General features: G+C 45.1%; 1 protein-coding gene across 2 annotated transcripts in view; it reads right to left on the bottom strand.

Annotated features, from left to right (window-relative positions):
* Positions 1–320: 320 nt before the first annotated feature.
* The window catches only part of LOC147028753 (uncharacterized), a 92,950-nt gene continuing 69,758 nt past the window's right edge, over positions 321–23,512 (bottom strand). Inside the window, exon 3 of one of the 2 annotated variants that reach the window (XR_015057696.1) lies at positions 321–2,815. Coding sequence is in view for 1 of the 2 variants with exons in the window: in XM_085879444.1 (XP_085735570.1) it covers positions 16,238–18,157 (1,920 nt within the window). In the remaining variant the exon portion in view is untranslated. Of the gene's footprint in view, positions 2,816–13,373; positions 20,060–23,512 lie in introns of those variants that run through there. The other variant, XM_085879444.1, reaches the window with a different exon arrangement.

The raw sequence follows: 23,512 nt of genomic DNA, 5'->3' as shown, positions 1-23,512 counted from the left end.
TGGAGAACATGGACAAGCATAATAAAATTCTTCAATTTTATGTACATAATTTGTGTATGTCCATATTTAATCATTGTAATTCAAACTTAATTGCATCCCATTTATAGGAGAGTTTCAGCTGTGGCAGTAATTGGACAACGTTTTGATAATAATGGAAGTCTCATATACTGAAAATACAGCATTATTGGGATGAGGAAGAATAATCGCTAGAATCTTGCTCTCTGAGAAATATATATATATATATATATATATATATATATATATATATATATATATATGTATAGATATATATATATATATATGCCATGTAGACAGATGGATTTGGGGGGGGGGGGTTGGCGGGCTGGTTGGGTGGTCATGTGGGGGAGGGAAGGAGACTTTTGAGGTGGAATCAGTCATTTTTACTTCATGACGAATTTCACACGAAGTTTAAATAACCGCATTACTCTTTACAGATGAAATTAATATTAGTCAGACCTCCAGAATTTTTTTTTATTTTATTTTTAAGTGGCCACAATGGTGACTAATATATTGTATATTTTATTGAGGCCATCAATTGGTTAACTCATCAAAATTCCCCTGTGGTTAGATGATGCAGAGCGGCTCGTAGCCTCATATTTTCTGTGGTCCGACTACATTCGATTCTCCTACCCTCTCTCCCACCCACCCCCACCACCCCGGTCAGCCCCAACTCTTCAAGATGCTCCACTGCCCATACCACACTTATTGTGTTCCAAAACATAGCCATTAGTTGGCTTTCATAAACCTGCTGTTTTTTTTTTGTATTTCGAGTCAATGTTTGGGAAGAGCCAGAACACTGAATGGATAAGGACGTAACAGGATGAAAGGAACAGGGGAGGGGGAGGAAGAGAGATAGAGATAGAGATAGAGATAGAGATAGAGATAGAGATAGAGATAGAGATAGAGATAGAGATAGAGATAGAGATAGAGATAGAGATAGAGATAGAGATAGAGATAGAGATAGAGATAGAGATAGAGATAGAGATAGAGAGAGAGAGTGAGTCAGAGAGTCAGAGAGTCAGAGAGTCAGAGAGTCAGAGAGTCAGAGAGAGAGAGACCAACAGCAGGGTTGAAGGACAAAATAGGAGACTTGAACAAACAATGGGTGTGGGGAGGAATGAGGGGTAGGGGAGGATGCATGTGGTGGACAAGATGGATCAAGAAGCAAACTCCCAGGAAGGAAAAATGGTTTGGGGTTGGAGGGTTCGGAAAGGGTTAACAGGGCTAGAAAAGATCATGGTTTTGGATGGGGGTGGTGGTGTGAACATCTGAGATGGTGGTGAACAGCCGTTTTGAAGACTTGGTGGGAAGAATGAGATTGAAGAGAATGTGGAAATTGGTTCCACAGGTGGGAAAAAGAGGAACAAACGAGTGGAGGTGAGCAGTGATTGTAGATTTAGGTAGTTTCATCAGAAGGGGGTTGATGATGGACCTCATGCACCCTGCAGTGACCAGCTGGAGGGCCAAAACATGGAGAAAACAGGTGCAAGACCAGAAAGGAAGTGGGAGAAGACAGAAAGACGACGACCTGTCGGTTCGCAGTGTGTCCTCGACAGAGAGATCACTGACCTACTGTTTTGAGCACCACCCAATAAATTGTTTTTTGGGGTTTTTTTTACAGTTATATGAGGCTCATGGTGGGGCTTCTGGGTTGTCAGGATGGCTTAGAGGAACACACACTCACCTCTAAACAGTCATCTCAGTGTCTCACAGACAGGGTGATTCATCGATATGTGGACTGTCCCTAATAGGATGGACGTTAATGTGGGTGTCCCTTCTGCCAGAATGTTGGTTGGTGTTGGTGGTGGATAAAGTTCCCATGGTGTCCTTCATGAAGAGAAGGCGAGCTATCACAGGCACCATGAACAAATTCCAAATTCCTGCCCTAACCTACAGAGGGCATTGCATCAGCAGCATAGCCACACCCCCGGAAAGTTATGCTACCCTGCAGCTTTGTGCTGCATGTGAAAGAAGAAGAAGAGTTGCAGCTTCAACTTGTGTCTGCAGGACAAGAGCATTCTGAGTCATCAATGTACATTTACAACAATGCCAATTACAAGGACATTTGGTGACGATGGATGGAATCAACATTGTAAATGGGATTTCAACATATAGTATCTCAGCATCATGAGCTAAATCTTGAAACTGGGATCGTTACATCATGAGTGATGTGCTAAGATGGGAACGCAAACTAGGCCAACCAAAATTAGCAGTTTGTCTGAGATGTCAAAAACATCTGCTTCATGGCTGGTTCTGATCTTTTTAATATGCATTTTGTCACCAGATGTTTCTTGTTGGTTCTCCATCAAAAATATGATGACTCAGTAAGGAGGACACTCAACCTTGATTATGAGTGAGTACTTCTCCATAACGAGGCCACTCAACCTTGATAGCGATTTTCTCTAAAAAGGGCATTCAACCGTGGCATGGCAGGAAGGAAAGGTAACTGCATTTGCCGGCCACAGAACACATTCTCTCAGAATTGCTCACCAAATAATGATGAAATTATCACAGACACTGACAATAAAAATTATCCAGACAACATAGAAAGCTTGTACAAAGAAAAATATACACAAGCTTTCTTTGTTGAGGCTAACAGGATAACCCAGAGATATGTGCACTTGCCTCTGCCCAGTCGAGCTTGGGTTTGAATTGCAACCCAGCTATACACCAACACCTTGGTGTTCCACAGTCAGGGCGACACATCGATGTATGCGCCGTCCCTTGGATGGATGTCAAACGGAGTATACGTCTCCGAGCATTACTTGGTGGGCGTTAAAGATCCCACAGTGTCCTTCAGGAAGAGGAGGTGGGTTATCATCAGCAGCATTGACATATTATACAAATTCCTTGGACATATTATACAAATTGGATCGCAAGCTTTCCGATATACTAGTTGCTTTCTATACTTGACAAGAGAAACACCCAAGATAATTTGATGCTGGCAATATTTGTGTAAGTACACTCGTATTTGTTGGACTTCAGGACCGCTAAATCAATTGCAAGTGCTAAGAATGTTTTGTTCCTGTAGCTTTGTAACACTAAGTCCTGCCAAACTCGGCCATGGAATTAATGCCAAGTGCCACTGTAGGTTGACTTTGTTCCACTGTTGCCATCCCATGTGGAACCCCCCCCCCCCTATAAACGTAGCTCCTGCAGCTTACACAATGACATAGCTGCACTGACCCTAGTGTTATCACCCATCCACACACAAGCGACTGACAAGCCCTGCCAATATCCACATAGGCATACCCCTCCAACTCCAATGCATCCAGGTACCTATCTAATTCCTATGTAAACTTATCCATCCCCTCCATTGCCACAACGTGAACAAAATGCAAATTCCTGCACTAATCCACAGAGACAACCACATCAGTAATGATGCAACTAGCAGGCCAAAATGCATTCCTTTAGACTTTAGAGGAAGAAGAAGCAATGCTGACATCCTTTTTAAAAGTTTCCGTTTTCACCGGGGGTGAAGACCAAGTTCAAGGAAGAAAAAGAAAACCTCAATTTATACTATAAAAGAGCCATCTGTGTGTCTGTCAGTCTGTGTGAGTTGCCATCTTTCTCAGAGATGGCCAAAAGGATCTGAGTCAAACTTTCAGTGAGTGCTGGGGACCTCATTCCTTAGTGTAGTAGGGAGGTGTTTAGCCCCCCACCTACCCCCACAAAGAAATAGGGGAAAAAAATGCCAACAGGATTAGAACAGCACCGGGCAACACCTGGTACCCCTGCAGATATTAAACACGAGCCATATACTATGACTATGTGCTGCATTCTACCATTGTATCATCATCATCGGCCATTTCTTTTCACAGTCCATGCAGGTGCTAAGGTAGCTTATAAAACCCAGAATCACATCAAATTTTCATACTGTGTATAGTATTTGGTGTCATTGTCCATTTGTTGAACAATTTGTTATTGCTTATGAAGGTCCTGGTTTGTAACTTCTAACCTCTGACCTATGGGACACACACACACACACACACACACACACACACACACACACACACACACACACACACACACACACACACACACGAAGGTGGATACTTTGAGAACAGGAAGGCTCCGTTCCACTTTCTGAAACCCGCATATGGAGTTAACAACCAACAACACACACAAAAGTGATTGCAAAACCCTGTCTCCTGCTGTGTGGGATACGCGCTAACAAGTAACTGTACCAGAGGCAAGGTAGCTTATAGAAGTAAAGATCCAATGGAAACATCATGATCTGGGTCATAGACATCCACAACATCAACAAAGGTGTTGGTGCTTCTTGAGCTGTCTGTTGTGGTAGATGTGATCCAGCACAGAACGTCAGTCTGTGGTGGGCACTTTCACAAGTTGTGAGAATCCTTTTGAGAACACACACCCCTGCAAATGAAGCTGAGCAATTTTGATTATATAGTGGCTGATAACAGATCATCATTGAAGTCCCCCAGGATAACAGAAGGGATTGTTGGATGTGAAATTCTTCAGATAATCATCAAAGTCTAACAAGAAGGAATACTCTCATGGCTAAAAAAAATATTGGCACCTTGCACTTTTTTCAAATAATGCACCATTTCTTCCAGAAAATTGTTGAAATTAAAAAATATTTTGGTATCCACAAATGTATTTCTTTGGTTTGCAGTGGAACAAAACAAAAAAAAAAATCTGAAAATAATTACTAAATCTTAGCTCATTCCACAGAAAATCCTAAAATGGCCCAGACAATATTATTGGCACCTTTTAGAAGTTGGTAGAGATCATTAGATTTCAAGCAGGTGATTCTCTTTTACTTTGGCGTTGAACTCACCTATCGTGAGTTGCAGGTGCCTGCAATATAAAAATCACTCATTCAACCAGTTTGAATAGAGAAAATAAGTATTTCTGCTGTTTTGTGTCACTGGTGTGAACTGCAATGAGCATAGAGAAAAGAAAGAAAACCAGAGGATTGTCTGAGGAGGTCAGACACAACATTGTAAACAAGGTTGGACAATCTCAAGGCTACAAGTCCATCTCAAGGCTACAAGTTTAAGGACCATGGCACTGTAGCCACCCTCCCTGGACGTGGCCGCAAGAGAAAACTGATTGAAGATTGCAGCGAAGGATTGTTCGAATGGTGGAGAATGCATCTCAATCAACTGCCAGATCCAACCTGACCTTCAGACACAAGGTATGACAGTTTCAACTCGCACCTTCTGTCGCCGACTCAATGAAAGGGGGTTCTATGGTAGGAGACCCAGGAGGACCATATTGCTGTGAGAGAGACGTAAGAAAGCCCGACTGGAGTTTGCCAAACACACCTGAACAAGCCACAATCCTTCTGGGAGAATGTCCTGTGGACAGATGTGACCAAATTAGAGCTTTTTGGTAAAGCACATCATCTCTATGTTTACAGAAAACAAAATGAAGCCTTCAAAGAAAAGAACATCTTCCCTACAGTCAAACATGGAGGAGGTTCAGTGATGTTTTGGGGTTGCTGTGCTGCCTCTGGCACTGGGTGCCTTGATTGTGTGCATGACATCATGAAATCAGATTACTAAGGCATTTCGGAGCGCAATATTCAAGTTCAACCCAGTGTCAGAAAGCTGGGTCTCCGTCGAAGGGCTTGGGTCTTGCAGCAGGACAATGACCCCAAACACACTTCAAAAGGTACCCAGAGATGGTTCGAGACAAAACACTGAATTGTTCTGAAGTGACCAGCAATGAGTCCAGATCTAAATCCCATTGAACACCTGTGGGGAGATCCAAAAACAGCAGTTGGGAGGAGGAGGAAGAGATTGGGACCATACTCTCAGGTGCAGGTTGGTGCTGCTTAAGCAGTCTCCTTGGCGATTGGGCACAATCCTGGATGGGTCGCCACTCCGACAGTATACCAGAATGCTGGCACTCATTTTGCCAACCTCGGAAGGATGACAGGCCGAGTTCACCCCACCTGGTATTAATTCACCGCCGAGCAGGATTTGAACTCAAGACCCTAGGATCCCAAGCCCACCACTCTAGCCATTAAGCCAACACCAGGCATAAGTTGGGAGAAGGCACCCTTCAAATCTGGGAGAACTGGAACAGTTTACACAAGAAGAGTGGGCCAAACTGCCAGTAGAGAGGTGGAGGAAGCGCATTCATGGCTCGAGGAAGCGATTGACTGCAGTTATTTTGTCCAAAGGCTGTGATACCAAATATTAAGTCGAGGGTGTCAATAATTTTGTCAATGCCATTTATTTTTATGTCCTGATTTGAAAGGATATATTCAATTCTGAATCAAAAACAAAGGTTCTGTAATATTAACACTGAAATAAAGAATTGTGGAGACAAAATACTTTTGTCAATTTCAACTTATTTTGAGAGAAAATTGTGAGTTATTTGAATAAAATGCAAGGGTGCCAATATTTTTGGCCACGACAGTAGTTATTGAAAGCTATGGACGGCAGTCAACAGCTACAATGCAGATCCTGAGATTAGATATTAGAATGTGTGGTTTATGTAACAGCCTTAACCTCGAGTAGAGGAGAGTGTGACATGTCTGAGCTTTCACGAAGTAGTGATGTTCGACATTATATTACGACTCCACCATTGGACAGGTCTTGACTGCTTGTCGTGAGATGGTCCTACCTGTAGACTTAGCGCTTGCCAAGCCAGCCGTTCCTTATCAACAATTTTGAATGGAGTGCTTGTTTGAGTGCTTGAGCCATTTGGGGAGGGCTCCACAAGAAACTTGATAATTGAACACACCCCTGCAAAACTGGAGGCTCTCGGACGTAGTTTGAAGGCAATTTGTGTTATACAGTGTTCAAATATATAATTCATTCTAAGTAAAGGTTTAAAGACGTGTCAATAAAAAAAAATTATGTGTTCTATCACCATTTTCTCCAACGTCTATTATACACCCTATCGAACACGTCACATTAGTTCTTTATGCCTGTTGTTTGTGTCCTTTATAATGTCCCTTAAAACGGTGAGTTTCCTGTTTTTAATGATTTTTCATTTTGTTTGACTGCCAGACAGGCAGACAGAGTAAAAATATTATGTCACTCCTCTCTGCGCATGTGCGATTGGGATAAATTCAGAGCCAAAGTATGGGTAAAAGAAACACTTGTCTTTTTATTCATGTTCCAATTTCGTGTTCAAAATATAACGTTCAATTGAAGTTAAGTTGTTCCTCGATCATAAACTGACGTTTGCGGATAGAAGGACGGGCATGAAACAATTGCTTAACCCCACTTTTCGCTTCGCGTGTGCGGGGCAATGAACTAACATCAGCCATCACACTATGAGCTTTTGTTGCTCCTCTTTTTTTTTATACTAGTGCGTGCCCGTACGTGCGTGGCCGTACGTGCAAAAAAAACAAAAAAAAACTTTCAAACCGCGAGCCATAAACAACTACACAGGCCGTTCCTTCGCTCTCGCGTGCCCGTACGTGCAACCCCCCCCCCCCCCAAAAAAAAAACTTTCAAACCGCGACACAGAAACAACCAGGCCGTTCCTTCGCTCTCGTAAATGATGACTGGATTGGGGCATTGTGTTTATCTATAAATGCGCATAAGAAATCGAGAAATTATTAGAATTCATTAAGTCAGGGATTCTTCACCTTTTGATGATTCCAGACCCCCAATGGATTGCCCAACATGGTCCCATACCCCCTTGGCTTGACTGTTGAAATCATCATCATCACCAGTCATATTAGTTGACAGTATGAATTCCAAAGATGTCAATAGCTTGAATTTATTTTAGATATGGATAGCTCGGAATAGAACATGAAAGGCAATCATAAGCATTTATCACATATATTTACAAAAAATAAATAAAAAATAACCGAGAAATTACAAATATACAAACAGCAACAAGTATTTTACAATATAACTTTGATTCACCTATTTCAGATTATAAATCAGCAACTTTACTTCTTGTAATTGAGTTTTATTACACAAAAGAAGAAAACAAACTTGAATGTGCAAGTTTTTCAATATCTCGACGACATAACACACTCTTACTAATCTAGTGAGATATTTGATGTTGTTTTTGTGCAATCAAAATATGGAATCGGGGTACAGTTACTGACAATGCTACTCGCATATCATCTGATACATCAAGTCGATTTCTCCACTTTGATTTCAGATTTAATAATGCAGAGGATCCTGTTTCACAAATATTCAGAGATCGAGTCCCATACCCCCAGCATTTAGTTCCCATACCCCCAAGGGGTATGGATACCCCCGGTTAAGAACCCCTGCATTAAGTCATCACTATCCGGAAGTGGTGCGTGCCCGTACGGAATGTTCACATGCATTCCACGAATTATCGCTTTCATTGAAGTAACAACTGCTGTGATACTTACACACACAGAGTTAATTAAAATCAAGTTTACCTCCCTGTCTTTGCTTGCCATGACATTCGCTGCCATTGACCGTTGCCACTCCAACGCCACGGTAACTGAGGCACCGATCCCCATCGAAACCGGCACGGCACGTGACGTCATCGTCGGCCGGCCGCACACCGGCCTACGTGAAGTTAAGTCCTCACTGTCCGGAAGTTCGCATATATCGCAGTTACGATTATTCGCAATTTAGTTTTAATGGCCAATTATTCTATTAGCGCCAACGTATTTTGCCTTTTCGCAATGTCATCGCAAGGAAAAACACAAAGAGAAGAGAAGAGAAAAAAAACCCAAAATATATATCTATAAAAACTTTCAAACAACTACACAGTCTGTTCCTTCACTCTCGGAAACGACGACTGGATTGGGGCATTGTGTTTATCCATAAATGCGCATAAGAAATCGAGAAATTATATTGGAATACACTAAGTCATCACTATCCGGAAGTCCGTACGTTGTAACCCGTAATGGGGAACGTGGCTGAGGTTCTCTTCCCCATCGGCCACGCCTACGCAGCAACGTGTCTTTTTGATGTTGTTGTTGTTGAGGGTTTAATGGTGCTATCAGAGCCAGGAGGCTCAATCCACGCCACGCACCAGAATCTGGTCAAACTCTTCAAAGGAAGATACATTTTGAATGGATGGATCTCCCACATTCCTGCCGAAATTTTAATACCACCTTAACGAGATAGAGCATGAGATAGAACTAGAGCACGAGATAGAACTAAAGCGCGAGATAGAACTAAAGCGCGAGATAGAACTAAAGCGCGAGATAGAACTAAAGCGCGAGATAGAACTAAAGCGCGAGATAGAACTAAAGCGCGAGATAGAACTAAAGCGCGAGATAGAACTAAAGCGCGAGATAGAACTAAAGCGCGAGATAGAACTAAAGCGCGAGATAGAACTAGAGCGCGAGATAGAACTAGAGCACGAGATAGAGTAAATAAATGACCATAACTTGGGAAGCACTTGTCCGATCAATATTAAACCTTGAAAAGGCACATACTCAGGTCCCCAGCAATATACTTGGCAAGTTTCAATTAGATTGGACCAGTGGTTGTCGAGAAACAGCGGTCACACACACACACACACACACACACACACACACACACACACACACACACACACACACACACACACACACACACACACACACACACACACACACACACACACACATTGCTGGAACTATAGATACTAGTGTGGGGCCGTAGGTGCATGCCCATACGTGCGTACCTGTACGTGCAAAAAAAAAACAACTTTCAAACCGGTTACCAGAAACAACAACCACACAGGTCGTTCCTTCGTTCTCACGTGCCCATACGTGCATGCTCGTACGTGCGGGGCCGTACATGCAAAAAAATTTAGATATTAATTGATAATTGGCACATCAATTGTGACGTCATAGCACCATGTCCTGTCATTGGTTTGGTAAATAAATGGCCATAACTTGGGAAACAGCTGAAACGGATGAAGAAGAATGATACCAAACTTTGAAAAGGCACATACTCGGGTCCCCAACGTCAATTGTGATGTCATATCATACGAAGAAGAAGAAGAATTGTGACGTCAATCGTGCAAAAAAAAGAAAAAAAAGCAGAAGAATTGTGACGTCAATAGCGATGTTATAGCACCGTGTCCTGTCATTGGTTGATAAATAAATGGCCGTAACTTGGGAACCGCTTGTCCGATTCATATCAAACCTTGAAAAGGCACATCCTCAGGTCCCCAGCAATATTCCTGGCAAGCTTCAATTAGATCGGACCAGTGGTTTGTCGAGAAATGGGGGTCGCAGACACACACACACACAGACAGACAGACACACAGAGATTGCTGGAATTATATATACTAGTGCGGGCCCGTAGGTGCGGGCCCGTAGGTGCAGCTTCGTTCCTTCACTCTCGTAAACGACAACTGGATTGGGGCATTATTTCAATTTGATCGGACCAACCGTATCATAAATGGCCATAACTTGGGAAACACCTGGGAAACATACTCAGGTCCCCAGCGTCAATTGTGACGTCATATCAAACGAAGAAGAAGAATTGTGATGTCCCCCCTCTCTCATCCCATCTCTACCCCCTAGTCTGACCCCTCCTCTGTCCTCCCTCCTCTCTCGCTCCTCTCTCTCGCCCCCCCTCTCACCCCCCTCTCGCACCCCTCTCCCACCCCCTCCTCTCTCGAATTGTGACGCCCCCTCTCTCTCGTCCCTTCTCTCTTGCCCCCCCCAAACCTTGGGATTAATTCATAATTTGAACAATTAATTCAAACCTTGGGAAAACACAGCTTTCAAACCTTGGGAAACAGCTGAAACGGATGAAGAACGATATCAAACCTTGAAAAAGGCACATTTTTCCCAGCGTCAATTGTCCCCAGCGTCAATTGCGACGTCATAGCAAACGAAGAAGAAGAATTGTGACGTCAATTGTGCAAAAAAAAAACTGTGACGTCATTTGTGATATCATAGCACCGTGTCTTGTCATTGGTTGACAGATAAATAGCCGTAACTTGGGAACTGCTTGTCCGATTAATATCAAACCTTGAAAAGGCACATACTAAGGTCCCCAGCATCGATTGTGACGTCATTCGTGACATCATAGCACCGTGTCTTGTCATTGGTTGACAGACAAATGGCCTTAACTTGGGAACCGCTTGTCTGATTAATATCAAATCTTGAAAAGGCACATACTAAGGTCCCCAGCGTCGATTGTGATGTCATAACAAACGAAGAAGAAGAATTGTGACGTCAATCGTGCAAAAAAATTAATAAACATTAATTGTGACATCATAGCACCATGTCTTGTCATTGGTTGACAGATAAATGGTCGTAACTTGGGAACCGCTTATCCGATTAATATCAAACCTTGAAAAATGCACATCCGCGGGTCCCCAGCAATATTCCTGGCAAGTTTCAATCAGATCCGACCGTCAATCGTGCAAAAAAAATTAAAATTAAAATAAATAAATAAATAAATAAACATTACTTGTGACGTCATTCCTGATGTCATAGCACCGTGTCTTGTCATTGGTCGACAGATAAATGGCCGGAACTTGGAAACCGCTTGTCCGATTGATATCAAACCTCGAAAAAGGCACATCCGCGGGGCCCCGGCAATATTCCTGGCAAGTTTCAATCCGATCGGACCAGCGGTCATCAAGAAACTGCAGTCGCATACAGACGCACACACACACACACACAGATTGCTGTAAATATATCTTCTTCTTCTTGTTTCGGCTGCTCCCATTAGGGGTCACCACAGCGGATCATCCGTATGATCCGCATAGTGATTTGGCACATGTTTTACGCCGGATGCCCTTCCTGACGCAACCCTGGTCGCCTCATAGGACACACAGGGATATGGTACACCTATTTTAACCGGGGTTTACACCGGCCCAGTATACTGGTACTCATTTCGCCGACCTCGGAAGGATGACAGGCTGAGTTAACCCCCTGATGTATTAATTCAGTGGCCCAACGGGGCTTGAACTCAGGAGCTTTTGGATCCCAAGCCGCTGCCCTAACCACTACGCCAACACACCAGGCTATTGCTGGAAATATATATAAATATATATATATATATATATATTTATATATATATATATATATATATATATATATATATATATATATATATATATATACATACTAGCAAAGTACCCGCCCATGGGCGGGTACAGTTATCTGTTGAATGAGGTTGGTCCCGTCTCGATCGGATGAAATTGAGAAATTGATGTTATCCGGTGACCTTGACCTTGATCCCCTTATGTTTGTTCCCAAGGATCACTCATGCCAAGTTTCATCTCATTCCATCCAACGGTTCGGCCGCCTATAAAGGACGAACAAACATACATAGAAACATATTCTATTTTTTTAGTATAACATATATATATATATATATATATATATATATATATATATATATATATATATATATATATATATATATATATAGTATATACATACATATATAATATATAATATATAATATATACATGCTTTAATATACATGTCGGCTCGTGGAAGAGCTGTGACAGACAAAATCAGAACACAACACAAGAAAGGGAATAGCAGTAGAAAGGAGAAAACACCAACAGCTGGGTGAAGGGAGAGAAGATTGCCGAGCTTACCAAATTCAGACTGTGTTCAGTTAACTGTTCTTTACCATTTATTTACAAAACCTCAAGGATCACTCTAATCCGATGCCGAACTTGGCGATGCAATGCGCGGGAGGCAAAATGTGGGAAAATGTCTCTTCAAATTAAAATGGTGTCTATTAAAATAAATGTGAGGATAAGGGTAGACAAGATGCAATCAATGAAATGGACAAACCAAGTGGTCGACAGATACAAGTGGGGATGATGGGGGCATGCAAACACTTGTGTACAAGGAAAGAAATAACCCAATATGGCACCAAATAAAAATACTGGGACTCACACAACAATCGGGAACGAGTGAGGGCTTGAGCAAGGTGCGAGCTGGTTTTGGATATGGTACAGCCTGTACAGGCTGGTGTTGCACAAGTCTGGAGGCTGACGATGAGAACAGGAATACTGCCACATTAATGATCCAGCTCTAAGTCCAACTGATCTTTCATGTGTGTGGTCATGACTGTTAAACTCTGAGACTGCCTTTGTGGGCGATGGATTCCATCATTAACCACCGCTTCTGTTGGCATGCCATCTTCCAGGCTGTCCCACCCCGTGGGGCGGCCCAAATGTAAAGCCTTACGCCCCTCTCCTGGGCTCCGCAACTGACTTTGCCACCCTGGTCAGCAGTGTGCCGGCCAACCAGTCCACGATGTTGTCCTTTGGAAAGTGAATAGCGCTTTCCCATGTGCCTTTGATGTTTCTGCCAAAAGTCTCACCTGGCCTTGCTTGAAAACAGGAGGTTTAACAGAACAGAAAGTTACTCTATCTGCTTCAAAGGAGACACTCGCTGCCTCCTCCTCAGTGCACGTTTTACAATGTAACTTACCTCTGGACAAATAGCTATTACAGGGGGAACTATAACCAACAGGATCACATGATCCATACTATTGTTAACATGATCTACGGATCACCCGACCCTCCAACCCCACCCTTCCACATAACACATTCTCTGTGACGTACTTCGTGGTTGATGTGCATGTACTTGTCTCCAAATGCCGCTGAGTTTTAAAATGCCTTTGAATTGGGTAAGTGATTTTGAGCATTCTCCGAAACAACCAAGTGCTCTTACCATTGCAGAAGTGGATGTCAGTGTTGGAAGTGTCGAAACAATCATTCATTCTCACTTGAAATTCAATAATTACGTGAGCACAATGTGGGAACCAAAATTCCTCTTCCATCAAACATCAAAATATTGTGACGTCCACGGGACTTGAACAGTCCCGCCAACGTAGAATGAGCCGAAACGATGGAGGCGGTTTATTTGTTTATAACCCAAACATGGCGGTTCTAATCGCTCTACCGCAAACGGGACGAGGAAGGTGGCACGAGTCACTTTTCACTCTGTTGATGATGTTTATTTGTTTTTTATTATTAACCAGAAATAACAAGACTCGGCAAGAAGAGAGATCCGGGGCGATTCGACGAGATGGTGTGGGATCGGGCGTGGGGAAAACACAGACAATTCCAATGAATATACAAATCCAAAACCCTCGAAGGCGCCAAGTACGTACACACACACACACACACACACACACACACACACACACACACACACACACACACACACACACAAAACGTAGCTATTTCTGGTGGTCAGGCTGGACCGTGGTGTGGACGCAACTGTCCCTGGACTAGCGTCGGACGAGCTGGCCTTGCTCTCGTCGGGGGTGGGGGGGCAGGAGAAACCGTGGTGCTATCAACCTCCTGGTCCTGGCCCAAGTCCGCTCACAGCAGCCAGGGAACCAGTTCTGGCGCCAAATTGCGAGCAGGAGAGGGAAGCAGGTCCGCCCGCCGTTCGACCCCGTACTCCGAGTCAGCAGAACCCCAGAGCCAACCAAGGTGAGGCACGAGGCTCAGCAAGGCTCCAAGACATGATGAAGAACACGATCGAATCAGCACAACAACAAGTACGCTTCCCGCACAACAGCCTCCACACCAAAAAAACACCATCTTTTTGTCCCGATCTTCTTCCTCTTCTTTTTCGACCCCGAACAGAACCTTTTTATCCTCCCGTCCTCGTCACTTCCAATCGAGCCGTTTTATTGGCCCACCGCCGTCGCCTTCCGCCAATCGTGATCACGGGGCGGAGCCATCCGCAGCACTGTCCTGTGACGTCACGGCCAGCCTCCAGGGACTACTAAAAGGGGTTTACGCAGACACACTTACCCTATCCCGTGTCCCTATCTAATTACGTGACAATTATCATTTCCCCCTTGAAGAAATGAACATTTACTAGACAACTTATCACCACTGAATTGCTACTTATTACATCGAGATCCTGGTAAACTCGAACAGCATGGCATACCGAATTAAACATCCTAATTACCCCTTGAATGCATACCCCCCCCTCAAACGTAACACTGCCCCCTCCTCTGGTACCGCAGCTCCTGCAAGGTATATCACAGGCGCTACCGTACCAGCCTTAACACTTACTGACTCACACCTAATTAACCTAACGAAATAAAGTAGGAGGGGCAATGGGCAGCGAGTCGCAGCTAACTTACCTATCCTGCTTAATGTACTACCCCTTATGGCCTTATCCTCGCCTAAACAATCATTCGTTTTTTTTGTTTGTTTTTTTTATCACATAATAGCACTGAGCGAAGTTGCACTCCATCTTCTGGATCATCGCTCTTGCCCAACACTCTTCCAGTGATCTGGGGAGGGGAAACAAAAGGTTCCACAAAAACACAACACTTATACTTTACATTCCTACTCTAAGCCTTAACGACACTATTCACAGGATATTTACACTTGACCGCCTCCCCCAGTGGATGCTAATAGACCCAGCGTTACCTGGGGAGCCAATTTTCAAATTTGCTTGCCCCAAAATTATGCGGACATCATGCCCTTGCTGCACCTGTCAAGTTGTGCGGGATCGAGTGGGACTCACACATCTTCACAACACTCACACCATGGTCATCATCACATTTCTAGGTCATGGTCCTCATTTTAATCATGCAGGCTGAATCCCGTCGTGGCCGTGGGGTGGGTTACCACAAGATGATGGGGGCATCTCAGGTGCAACCATGCCCACAGGTAAGCTTTAATCCAACCCGGACGTTTCTCCGCCCCGCTCCCTTTGATTCCCTCCCCCCTGGTAGCCATCAGCTCTAATCCCGTACAACACTCTGGAAGGGGTCTCACTGGCTCCTCTGGCCTTCCTGGGTCGCCAAGGTCCTACCCGCCTTGGTCGCCCAACCAGACCTTCTCCCAGTTGCCTCCAGACACTGTCACCATTAGCCACCAGGTGGTGAATCTCCTTGAAGGGGGTCGCAATTCCCGCTCACCGTGAGCTTCAGCAATCCCTGCGGACAAGCACATCATCCCCACCCACAAAACCCACATGACTCCCCCCACCCCATCGGCCTTACATGTGACACCTGCATTTCTAACACTTCACCGACCATGACCTTCCCTGTTACCACACCATGTCCAATAAAAAAATCAATGTGTGCACCATACATTTCACTTCTTAACGTGAAACAACTCACACAGCACTTCTCACCCGATCCACGCACCAGCCATTGGACAGCCACTTGTGCCCGCTTTGTTACCAATTACCCACTGTCCCGATTGTCACTTTAAAACCCAGCAGAACTTACAAACCCATGCCAATTTTCCCACAATTCACTATTTCACCAAAGGAGGCACTTTGCCACAATCTCAGCAGCCGAGCATGGCCCTATATGCTCAGCCCGATCTAGTTTTCCCGACCCCCGACAGTGATTTCCGGACCCAACCCATGAAAGGGCATCTCGGATAGACCTGGCGGTTCAGCAGGAGGATTCACCCTCTCCGAGTCTAAAAGTCGATTGTAGGGTCCCTCCATCGCCGGGTACCGGCAATATCGTTGCATGTGTCCTCTTCGCCCACACCGGAAACAACTCCCCATAAAAGGCCCCCGTGAGTATCGGTGAAATGTCTCTTGCGGTTCCGGACCCCCTCGGCCATAATCAAATTGCTCTTTTGGCTGGGCTGGACCCCGCCGCTTTGGCACACTAACTACCGGATTACCCTTCATCAAACTTGACAGTTTCTGGCAAATTTCCTGAAACATTTGGGTAATGCCAATTTCTCCCAGCCCCCCTCCCTGATCCTGAATCTCCGCCTGTCGGATCGTCACCGATGGCCTCTCGGGCACCCGACCCGGCCGACTCCACGAGGCCAGCCTGGCCGCGCACTCGGCCGCTCGGTGCACGGTGGGTGGATCCTGTAGCTCCACTAGCGCTCGGACCTCAGGGTCAGGAAGAGCAGCTAAAAATTTCTCTAGTGCCAGTCTGTCCCATGCCTCCACTGTTAGGTCCCGATACGCGATCCTGACTGATTGGTAAATGTCCTGTGCCAGCTCCTGCACTGTCTCGCCCGGCTTTAATCTGCGGTGCTGGAGCTGGGCCCGCACCAGATCACAGTTCGCTGCAAACCCAAACCGACGGCTCAACGCCTCGCAAATGTGGGAGCTGGTCAACATCCCCTCCGCGATCACGTTTAACACATCTGCGGCTGGTCCCCGCAATGTTGCCACCAAATTCCCTGTACGTTCCCGCTCATTCCACCCGTTTAGTCGGGAAATACACTCAAATTGCGTCAGAAAAGCTTCAAGGATCCCTGACCCGTCAAAATCTACCAGGGGGATCACTTTTACGGTGGCCCGCTTCTCAGTTTCTCCCTTGTCCGAATCCAGCCCAGGGATCAAACACCCTTGTGGCTGCGTATCCAATTTCGGAGCCCATTGTGGCCAAAGATGTTTTGTGGTGAGGGTCTCATGGGTCAATTTTGCCTCCTGTTCCAAAAGTTGAATGGACCGATTCACCTCTTCCCGCAGGATCTTCTGGGCCCGCACAACCTCCTCCAAGGCTCCGTCGCGAGTTTGTAGCTGCTCCTCAACCAACCCGGACACTCTACTTACAAAAGACGGCTCTACCAGGCCTTTATCCAAGACTTCATCTTGGCTCATAATTTTATCTTGTTCATCCAAACGAGCCTCCAATCCTTTTACCTCCTCCGCCAAATTCATCCCTTGCTTCCTCAGCTCTCCCCACTCTTCTACTTGCAGCTGCATACGAGCATCCACACAGGCACGATGACGCTCCAGGCTTTCATCCACTTTATCAACCCTGGTGTTCGTTGCATCAATTTTATCTACCAATTTTTTTCGTATATTTTCCCCCTCCAATGTAATTTCTACCTTTGTTTCCTCCAATCTAGCCTCAAATTTGCTTTGTATTTCTCCCAATTTAACATCCACACACCCCTGCATCTCAGTTTTCATTTTCTCCATCTTTTCCCACAATTCATCCCTCATTAAATCAATCCGTGCACCTAACTGTACCCCCATTACCCCCAATTGATCTGTCATTTCTGCCCTCTGTGCCGTCATTTCTGCCCTCTGTGCCACGAATTGATTTGCTATTTGTGCCGTCATGTCCCCTATTAAACGTTCCAACATTGTCTGGATCGACATCGCGCCGGTTTCCGGCGCTGCCGGCCCCGTTACGGGCAATGAAGCACGGTCCACGCTCGGAATGGAGGAGGTTCCAACCCTACCCCCGTCTCTCCCCTCTTCCCCCGACTCGCTGCCAGACACGTGGCCTTCCTCCTCAATCATCTGCACATCCGCCATGGTGCAGAAGTCCCGTTTGCCGCCAATTAATTTAAATTTGAAAAATCCCGCCACAATTTTCCCGCGCTCGCGCGCTTTTCTGCAGTAATTTTGTATTCCAATTCGTGGCGAGATTTTAATCTTGGTATATTCTCCCGATACCAAATATAATTTAGAGGGGTTCGAACATCCAACACCCTGACACCAATGTGACGTCCACGGGACTTGAACAGTCCCGCCAACGTAGAATGAGCCGAAACGATGGAGGCGGTTTATTTGTTTATAACCCAAACATGGCGGTTCTAATCGCTCTACCGCAAACGGGACGAGGAAGGTGGCACGAGTCACTTTTCACTGAGTTGATGATGTTTATTTGTTTTTTATTATTAACCAGAAATAACAAGACTCGGCAAGAAGAGAGATCCGGGGCGATTCGACGGGATGGTGTGGGATCGGGCGTGGGGAAAACACAGACAATTCCAATGAATATACAAATCCCAAACCCTCGAAGGCGCCAAGTACACACACACACACACAAAACGTAGCTATTTCTGGTGGTCAGGCTGGACCGTGGTGTGGACGCAACTGTCCCTGGACCAGCGTCGGACGAGCTGGCCTTGCTCTCGTCAGGGGGGGCAGGAGAAACCGTGGTGCTGTCGACCTCCTGGTCCTGGCCCAAGTCCGCTCACAGCAGCCAGGGAACCAGTTCTGGCGCCAAATTGCGAGCAGGAGAGGGAGGCAGGTCCGCCCGCCTTTCGACCCCGTACTCCGAGTCAGCAGAACCCCAGAGCCAACCAAGGTGAGGCACGAGGCTCAGCAAGGCTCCAAGACACGATGAAGAACACGATCGAATCAGCACAACAAGTACGCTTCCCGCGCAACAGCCTCCACACCAAAAAAACACGATCTTTTTGTCCCGATCTTCTTCCTCTTCTTTTTCGACCCCGAACAGAACCTTTTTATCCTCCCGTCCTCGTCACTTCCAATCGAGCCGTTTTATTGGCCCACCGCCGTCGCCTTCCGCCAATCGTGATCACGGGGCGGAGCCATCCGCAGCACTGTCCTGTGACGTCACGGCCATCCAGGGACTACTAAAAGGGGTTTACGCAGACACACTTACCCTATCCCGTGTCCCTATCTAATTACGTGACAATTATCATTTCCCCCTTGAAGAAATGAACATTTACTAGACAACTTATCACCACTGAATTGCTACTTATTACATCGAGATCCTGGTAAACTCGAACAGCATGGCATACCTAATTAAACATCCTAATTACCCCTTTGAATGCATACCCCCCCCCCTCAAACGTAACAATATTTTTGTACTTTATCGTTCATGGGTTGGGAAATTCTATATCATTCCCGATACAGTTAAGACACATCAGTTTGTGGTTTTCCTTTCCTTGGACCAATCAAAGAACAACTGGGTGGAATCAAGTTTATGAATTTTCAATGAAATCAAAGCACACATCCTAAAACGGTTGCATTCCTGTCCACAAAATGTCTATGGAGGTGGAATAAAAGCGCAACAACATCTATGGGACAAATGTGCACGTCTATATGACAACTACATCTATAGGACAAATGTGTATGTCTATGGGACAACCACATCTATGGGGCCACCAACTAATGTCGGCAAATTTTTAGCAGAGTTTTATTTTTGTCCACACATGATATTTTTTATGCAGCACAACTTATGAAGTCACTTGGTCTCTGAGTGATTTGAGTTGCCCCGATCGCAAACGGCCTTCGTTATTAATTGTCTGTTAAAGGACAGATTGGATTCTGGACGATTCGAGTCTGCACAGAAAGCACTCTGCCTCAGGGTGGAAGGGAGTACCAGCACGTCACTGAGCCGGCTCGGACGTTCCACCGAAGCATGGTAGCGCCTGCCTCTCCCTCCCTGGAGGTGAGCCCGACCTGCGAAACACCAGGATGACAGCTTATAACTGGGTTGCGATTCCAACCTCAGCGAGACAGGTCAAAGGTGAGTGTGCGTACCTCGAGGGAAGGAAATGAATAACAGTTCGAAATCGATCTAAATGCCATAATCAGAAATGTAAGAACATCAATCACTGCGAGAAGTGTGGTGATGATGCACAAAGCTGTGAGAAAGGAGACCAAATTCGGGACACCAAACAAAGGTCCAAACACCATCATATTGTTACGGATCTGGAAACCATTTGCATTCAACATACAGATGTCCCAAAAGTCAGTTATGTCGTTAAGTATGTGTGTAGTCAGATCCCCTTCCTTTTGTCTAGTGGGAGAATCAAAGGCGTGCGTTGCGATTTCTTTTTAGTTATGTTATTAAATCTTTACATCCAACGAACCCTCCAACAAGCCATCTAACAACCATCCCATCTGCATGACCCCTTCGGCCCATCACGCTCCATCACCACCCGCTGGCTGCTCGTACCTTGACTTGCCGAGAGGGGGTCTCGCGGTTCCAGTTCTCGGCTCCCACGAACGTTGTAACTCTTGTACGATGACCTTCGCGGTGCTGACACTGTTACTCGTCAAGAGCGAAGCCACGTGGAGGAGTAACTGGGGTCTCCTGGCAGGGGCCGAGGCCCCGCCCCGGAAAGGTGGGCCAGAGGACCCTGTCCAATCAGAGGCGGACAGCAAGGTGCGTTTTTGCCAAGGGCCCTCCCCGTTGAGAGAGGCCAATAAATCTCCGAGACTCTCTGTAAAAATGGTCCGGTCAAGTTTGCTTTCACGGTGGCTGTACGGCGTTCTGGAGCTTCACGGTGGCTGCTCCGAGGAGTTTTAAGGAAGGACAGAGCGACCCTGACCTCCCTCTGTGGACCCCGATTGTTCACCACCCGAGCTCTACCATGAACCACGAGTCCCTACATGTGACTGGGGACCGGACCAACGACCTTTGTCAGGTGCCGCATTGCGGAGCACGCCCTTCCTCCGACGGTCAGGTACACCACCGAACTCTGACCCCCAGCTTGTCTGTCTCCACTGCTGCGAGCATCGAATAAAGACTGGGTTTCTTTTCATTTTGTGTGTGTGTCTGCGTGGGCCCGTCTTGTAAGTAGATCTGAATAAGTGTTTTTGCTCATTGTAAATATTCCTTCTTGCATATTCGCGTTAAGTCTTGCCTTTGTCTTTTTATTGTAAATAAACATTTGAAGAAATATTCCCAGTCCGTTTCTTTCCCTTCTTAAATTGATCCAGCATGGTTTGGATCTGAGTTTAGACTGGGTTTTATCCCCGACAATCCGTTCATTCCGGCCGGCATGGCTTTTGCAGTTTCCGCTCGGCTGCACCCGAACCGGAGTTGGTAGTCGGTAGATGGAACTCTACCGCAGTCGGTAGAGTGACCCGGTTCGAGCAAGACGTGCCAAGGGCGAAGTTTCCCCGGTAATCGAAATAGCGTAGTTAATTAGGTAAATTGGTTATAGACAAATAGACCCTACGCTACGCGGTTGAGATATTGGTGACCACGGTCGGTTAAACGACCCGCCGGCTCGTGGAGTTATCCGAGCGACGGCCTACAATTCCGGGGAGTTTGGTGGGAGACGACGCAAGTTTTCCCCACCCAGTGGTCATTCTTGCCACCGACCCCCGGCCCACAACAATATTATCTGCATTTATTTTGATTTCAGAAAAATACTTACAAGTTGAAATTGTGTCCAAATGGACAGTTATTCATGAATTTTCACTTCAATCCCACTCTTGTGGACAAAGTTACATGTAGCTCACTATGTGCAGTGCTTTCAGGAAGTATTCACACCCCTCGACTTTGTCACATTTTATTCTGTTACAGCCTGAATTTAAAATGGATTAAATTTTAAAAAATTGTCCCCAATCTACACAAAATATCCCAAAATGACAAAGTGAAAACATGTTTTTAGAAATTTTTACGTTTTAATTAAAAATGAAAAGCTGAAATGTCGAGTTTTTTTATCATTATTTTTCTGCTCTGCGCCTCGTCCACAAACTTCCCCTTCCCACCCCCACTACAACATGGCAGCAAGACAAAGTAGATCTCAATACGTTTCTTCAGAACCTCAACAATCAGCACTACAACATCAAATTCACCATGGAAGTCGAGCAACAACAGTCAATTTATTTTCTTGACATCCTTATTACCAAGGCTCCTAATGGCAAACCCTCTCATAAAGTATACAGGAAACCAACTCATATGGATCGCTATCTCAACTACCACTCTTTTCATCATCCCTTAACGCTCCAGTTCTGTAAGCAGCACTCTTGTTCGTTGTGCCGACACCATCAGCGACAAGTATAACCTGCATCGCGAACTACACCACATCATAAATTCCCTTAAATTCAATGGTGATCCCACTCACAAGATCATCACTAAACCATCAAGAGCTCGTGATCCAACACCGGAAGCTAGAGCATATGTTACTTTCCCTTCATTGGACGCCCATCACACCATCTACAATGGATTCTCAAGACTGCTAATGTAACAGTATGCCATTGTTTAACATATAAGCTCAGGCTTAAATGTATTCTTCACACCCATAAGGACAGAAGGCTTCCTAACCACATGTTTACCGTATCCCATGTGAATGTGGCAAAGTTTACATTGGTGAAACTGGCAGAACGCTCACCACTAGATTGAAAGAACATCAGGCACATAATAGAAGAGGGGAAGGGAAAAAATTCAACAATTGTCAATAATGCACAGACAAATAATCATCCCATACTAGGGTCAGATAGTAGACTTATCACATCCATCAGTCACTGGCGCACATGGAGAATCAGATAAGCTATGGAGATACATTTACATCGTACGGTCCCTCAAGAAAACGGGATACCCATTTGCAATATCTGGCTCTCCCTTATCAACAAATTGACATCTATAACTACAACTTGCAATACACTGAGGGCATTGGACTATGATGAGCAGAATGTACTGACCAATTAATAACATGCTTCAACAGGCAATCAGCACCTCACAATAATTAACCAATCAGCACCCAAAAATAACACTGGTCAACAACAAATTTGTTGTCTGCATTTTTTAAGCTGATTTAGGACGAATCTGATGCGCTGAATCCAAAACTCACATTAGTTTTGTTCAATCAGGTCAAGTTTTTGAGATATGGCCACATGTCGTTTTTTACATTTTTGTTCACATGTACGCATGTGTGGAGCATTTTAGAAGAAGTTGGTGGGGGTAAAATGTCATGTCAAATAATTGTTTTGATTGGAAATAATTATTTTAATGACAAGAAGTATTCAGGTACGATAGTTCTGGGTGATTATGTCGAAAAGGGATCAGTTTGAAGTCATAAAACCTCAAAATCTTCCAAAAATTGGTGAGGCAAAGCATAAAGTTCGTGGATCAAAACTAAAGTTAATGGGGCAGATTTTGTAATAATGTGATACAAA

Source organism: Eptatretus burgeri, chromosome 4 (genome assembly GCF_056783735.1).
Source record: "Eptatretus burgeri isolate ZD-2024b chromosome 4, Ebu_testis_v1, whole genome shotgun sequence".
NCBI classification, from domain to species: domain Eukaryota; kingdom Metazoa; phylum Chordata; class Myxini; order Myxiniformes; family Myxinidae; genus Eptatretus; species Eptatretus burgeri.
This window is presented reverse-complemented; position numbering and strand designations above follow the sequence as displayed.